This window comes from Oryctolagus cuniculus, chromosome 8 (assembly GCF_964237555.1).
Source record: "Oryctolagus cuniculus chromosome 8, mOryCun1.1, whole genome shotgun sequence".
Classification (NCBI taxonomy): Eukaryota; Metazoa; Chordata; class Mammalia; order Lagomorpha; family Leporidae; genus Oryctolagus; species Oryctolagus cuniculus.
The window spans coordinates 43,609,014-43,615,013 of NC_091439.1; the positions used below are offsets into that span (position 1 = coordinate 43,609,014).

At 39.7% G+C, this 6,000-nt stretch overlaps 1 protein-coding gene across 1 annotated transcript in view; it reads right to left on the reverse strand.

Moving 5' to 3' along the window:
• The window catches only part of LOC100341884 (SERTA domain-containing protein 1-like), a 66,817-nt gene extending 61,631 nt beyond the window's left edge, over positions 1–5,186 (reverse strand). Inside the window, exon 1 of the mRNA XM_070047112.1 lies at positions 4,968–5,186. Within this exon, the coding sequence (XP_069903213.1) occupies positions 4,968–5,186 (219 nt within the window). The remainder of the gene's footprint in view (positions 1–4,967) is intronic.
• Positions 5,187–6,000: the final 814 nt, after the last annotated feature.

Consider the following 6,000-nt stretch of genomic DNA (forward strand, 5'->3'; position numbering starts at 1 on the left):
ACTGAAACTGGTTCATTTAGATGAATGCTTATATAAGTTTGAAAAATTGTTCTGTCTACATTTCATCATTTTGCAAAGTTAAGCCTCATTTTTGTCACCATAACAACCAGCAATCTATTGCAAATATCAGCTCATTATCAGGAAAGGATCATTATCAGATTATTAGGAGGAGCAAGCCTGCCAATCTTGGCATACATGTGGCAGTTTTTAAAAATTTAGATTATCTATATTTTGATCACTGGGCATATATGACCTCTTCAAATTTCTAATTAAAGCCCACAAGTTTTTGTTATCTTGACACAAAAGTTATCTCTTGGATTTTTTTTTTATATTCACAGCATCTTACGAACAAATACCAAGTTATATCAATCCTACAAGTTTAAAGCTGAAGACAAAATATTTTAAGCCCAAAGGAAGAGAGCAGTGCATGATGATTAGAATAGATTCTTGACAGAGAGCCTGGTTCATATCTTCACTCTGATGCTTGTTAGCTGTGTCTTAGGTGAGTTATGAAGCCTCTTTGGGCCTTAATTTCTTCAGCTATAAGATGAGGATAATACTCTTTCCTACTTCACAGAATTGTATTGAGAATTAAATAAACTAAAAGATGAAAAGCACTGAGAGCTGTGCTTAGCACATTGTAAATTTTCCAAATATCTTAGCTGTCATTATTTATGGATAGCCCTTCCACACTGATATAGGCATGGGTGAAAATAATCTGGAAAAATGATCAAGGATAGAACAGGGCAAGACACACTGTTATTAGACTGGACTGTCCCTTTTACCAGTTTCCCTGACAGTGCAAACTCAAAAACTTCTTATTTTTCCCATTCCTTTTCTGCAAGTTGTCTCATCTTATTAACAAAATGTCTGATCATGTTTTGTTTAAATCTCTGCTTTCTTTGGAGAGTCCCTTAGAACATGACTGCACTCTGCTGTTCTTATTCTAAGTTCTCCTTCTTCTTTTTTTTAAAAGATTTATTTTATTTATTTGAAAGAGTTATATAAAGAGGTAGAGACAGAGAGAGAGTGAGGTCTTCCATCCGCTGGTTCACTCCCCAGATGGCCGCAATGGGCAGAGCTGTGCCGATTTGAAGCCAGGAACCAGAAGCTTCTTCTGGGTCTCCCACGTGGGTGCAGGGCCCCAAGGACTTGGGCCATCTTCTACTGCTTTCTCATGCCATAGCAGAGAGCTGGATCGGAAGAGGAGCAGCCTGGACTAGAACCAGTGCCCATATGGGATGCCAGCGCTTCAGGCCAGGGCTTTAACTTGCTGTGCCACAGTGACAGCCCCCCTAAGTCCTTCTGATAAGAGCTCACCTCCCCAACATTTTTTTTCATACTAGCTCCCTCCTGTCTACTCCATAAAACTTTCCCCACATTCCCGACTGGGGAGTCAGATTTGAGCAGGATGCCTCTGTACTTAGCCACCTTGTTATCACAATGATCGTGGCTATGGTATCTGGTTTTGATGTATGTGGGCAACAGACTCAAACTTGGTTCAGTAACAACATTAGGTATGGTAGATTTGATTTCATATTCTGGTTCTTAGGCCAGAATCCTCTGTATCTATCCTATTTATCTCCCATATTTTGAATGAGGTCCTCTTCTCATACCATGCAATTTTATCCCCTCCGCATATCAACCAATTGGCCACTGAATCAGTCCCCTCTTCAAGACTCAGATCTGGGACCAAGACCACTCCTTCATTTCCACTGTCACTATCACTATACCAGGTGATGTACTTCTATTATATGTCTGAAGAGCCTGAATTGGATACATGTATCACTGCTATTTTCATCTTACATTGAAATCATGTGCTTAGGTTTTGGTCTAGTTGAATAGACTGTAAAATTCTTGGAAGGCAAGCAAGCACCATGTCATCCTCATATTTATATCTCCAGTGCCTGTAGAAGAGAGAAATACTTTCTCTCTGCACTCTGAATGTTCCATAATTGAGTCATTGAAGTAAATTAACAATAGACAAATTAAAAGTAGAAAAAATCTTATGTATATGCCCAGGATTTCAACAAATAGAACAAAGAAGGACCAGATGATTGAAGTTTACATTGCATCCTGAGCTTAAGAAAGGAATAAGGTCTTGGAACTACTGAGGATGAGACAGTGAGAACCATGGAGGGCAAGAGGAGTAAATGCATGCTGAACAACTGCTGTTCCACTACATAGATAAAACATCTTTCAGGTTAGGGTGGACATTTGTCATAATGACTAGGATATCACATACTGGCATCCCATACCAGAGTGCCAGGGTTTGATTACAGCTTCCTATCAATGCAGACCATAGGAGGTAGTAGGTGATGGTTCAAGTAATTGAGTTCCTGCCACCTATGTGAGAGACCTACATTAAATTCTTGGCTTCTGGTTTCAGCCTCCTTGCAGACATTTGGTAAAGCATAATAGTGGATGAGAGCTCTGCCTATATGGCTCTCTCTCTATGTACCTTTCAAATAAATTTTATAAAAAGTCTTTCATGTAGTAAGTTATCTTAATATAGCCCCCTCCCTGAAACAGATATTGCACTAATGTCTATTTCCTTTAGAAATCTAAGTTTATTTCGGAACAGAACTCTTTTCAGAGCTATTCTTAAGTCTGAAGTTTCTTAAAATAATCAAATCAAAATTTGTCAGAGAAGTAGTTTGAATCCCAAAGTGTCAATTATAGCATGAGGGTTATAGATGGTACAGATGTTAGATATAGGAAAAAAGAACCCAGTACCCAGGTAAATGACGATGCCAAGAGTGGACATAACGAGCATTAGGGGACCAGGAAACCTGGATCAGAGGCAAAAAGGACTTAGGTGAGGGCAAATTTAACTGAAGGCTTCTGCAACATTCACTGTAGGAGAAAATTGTCGTCACTAAGGAAAAGTTAGGTTTGAAGAGACTACATTTGAGAATCATCCAATTATAGGTGAGATTTAAAAACTTGGGAATGATAACTTGGTAGTTAAAAAGTATGGATTAACAACAACAAAAAAAGAAACCAGGAAAAGAATCTTATCCACTGTGTATCTTCAATAGGTAGAAATCAGATAAGAATACTGAGAAACACCAGAAACAGAAAAAACAGTGATAAATGATGTACTAGAATCAAGAGAGTGGTGAGGTTGAAGCAGTGATCAATAGTACCAAATATTAATGGAGTATCAAATTCATTCTAGGTATTTACCAAGTACTGAGATAAAATGGTCACAAGATCATAATGAGAGGTTAAGTAGAATGAAGAATGGAACGAGAGGTAGAATTGGAACATGGAGGCAGAAGAAACAGTTGAGCCATGGAGGGCTGATAGTTCCTGTTATCTGAAGACATATAGGTGTTGGTTTGGTTCCCCTTGCCCTGAGAAGAATCAGACCTCCTGCCAGGATCAGACTCATAGCAGTTTAGGGGATTAAGCTGACCTAATTTGACCTACAGCTCATTTTATGCTCATTGTCATATGTTAGCATGCTAAATGAGACACCTACCAGTCACCATGACAGTAAGCACTGAACCATGTAAGCAATGAAAAGGAGGGATAACTATATTCCAGAAAATCTCCAAGTACTTCCCAGAAAATCTGTGACTATTCTTCTCCTATATTGTTCTACTCAGTTCAGAGATGAGGCCACTGCCCTCCTAGTAGAACCCCTGTGTCTGTGAAGTGGGTAGCTTTGATTTCTCAATGACATTGTGCTTGCTGCTCACTATTGTCTATTCTCCTATTTGTTACTTAAATTACTTCTTGAAGTGAAGTCAAAGACCTGGATATGAGGCAGTCGGCAGCCCTGACTGTCTGGCTCCAGAATTAAGAGATAACAGACTTGTGGAAATCAGCTTGTCATAATGAGAAGGAAATGGGAGATATGAATGGATGAGATCAAAGGAAGGCTATTGTAGTAAATATCTTACAATTATAGAAATAGGAGAAAAGAGGTTGTTAAAGAAAAATTGATATCTGTGAAAAGAATTGCTTGTACTCATTCAGTTGTTTACTTTTAATGATACAGAGAATTTAACATATTTCTAGCACAATGCTCATGGAAATAGGGAGAGTCAGACAGAGATGAGTGAGAGAATGAGAAAGATGAGTTGAGGAATGTACAAGGAATTGTTAGTCTTGACACAAAGACATTTTGAGGAAGAAAGGGGTGACAAAACCAAGAAAATGCTAACTTCTGAGAAAAAAGAACAATAAATTGAGAGAAATCACACTGGATGATGGCATCTAGCCACTATGAAAGGAGTATGGATGTCTCCAGATGGTGAGAGGGCCACATGTGGCTTTGAATACAGAATGCCAACTTGGAAATGACAGTCTTTGATTGGCATCCTCCTCTATGAAGGGTAACAGAGCAGCACCAGGACAGGAGGGGGCAGATTGGAAAGTGGACCCAGAGGACATGGTTAGTCATAGAAAGGAGAGTATAAAATTTAAAACCACCCAACCAACAAAACAAATGAACAAAAAGGAATAAGAAGCAGAAAGTAGAATATGACAGAATAGGGAAGGAGCTTAACTGCTCCTGTCCAGGGGTAGATGGTTAAAAAAAAAAGTGAAGAGTACAATCTCAAGGAAGAGTTAGGGAGAAAATGGCAGAGGAAACTCCATGCAAATCAGAGGGTCACTGTGGATCTACGTGGAGAGTGAGGACAAACACAATTCAGGACTCCAGAAACCGAAAGCCTCCACACCTCCTTCAGAGACTGAGGGGAGACCAGTCTGCAGCAGCCCAAGCCACTGGTGATAGGCTGTAGATAAAGCCTGAAGGGAATCTGGCTTGGAGCCCTGTGGGATATAGTGTACCCACCAAACTGAAGGAGGAAAAAAATAGGGCAAATTTTTCTCTCCCCCATTACCCTGCAAGGGCATCCTGTAACAAGCTGATATAGAGCAGGCACCATTTTGGACATATGTAAAAGGTGCGCTAGCTTGTGTCTGAGCCCAGCAGCCAACCAAGCAGACACCTGAGTCTGGTGGGGAGCACTGACAGTGGGCTGGGTGCTCATGACTGTAAGGGGGTTGTGTGCTGGCACAGTGAAAACAGGCTGCATGGGAGGGCTCAGGGTGTGGCTTGCACTTTGAGAAGTCACTGTGGGAGGCTCCACATGCTCAGGGCTCCCTGGTTCCCTGATGAGGGACATTGGTGGGGAATCTGTGCTTACACTGAGGACTTCACAGATCATTGTGTGGTCTTTGTGGCAGCACAGATGAATATTATACCCACTGAGGCTAGTGCCAAGGCACTGGTCTCCTGTGAAGAGAGCAGTTGAGTTGAACAGAACATACCTATGCTCTGATAAAAAGAGATTTACCACACAACCTGGTGACAACCTGGTGACAACCTGGTGTTACCTTAGACACTTCGTTCACCATGGAGCACTGAACAGAGCTCCCTGTCCACATTTACGACACACCTATAGGTATTCACTGAAAAAATAAATGCTCCACTTTTCCACGGAGGAATAGTCCAAATATAAAAGCTACCACAGCAAAAAACAAAGAAGAAACCAACGAGTATCTCCACAAATGCCAAATAATAAATGTACCAATTCAAGAAACAAGAATAAAGAACACAACATGATGCCTCCAAAAGACTACAACACTTCAACACTAGAATGTGAAGATGAATACATTAAATAAATGTGCAAAAAAACAAAGAAGAAACCAACGAGTATCTCCACAAATGCCAAATAATAAATGTACCAATTCAAGAAACAAGAATAAAGAACACAACATGATGCCTCCAAAAGAATACAACACTTCAACACTAGAATGTGAAGATGAATACATTAAATAAATGCGAGAAATGGAATGCAAAAAATTGATCATAGGATTACTTAGAAGTAATCAAACGAAAATGCATGAACTAAATGCATGAAAGAAAATTTCTCCCACAAAATTGAGATCTTAAAGTGAAATCAAAATGAAATTTTGGAAATTAAGAATTCAATAGAAGAAATAAAAAGTACATTGGAAAGCCTTAACACTAGAATTGGT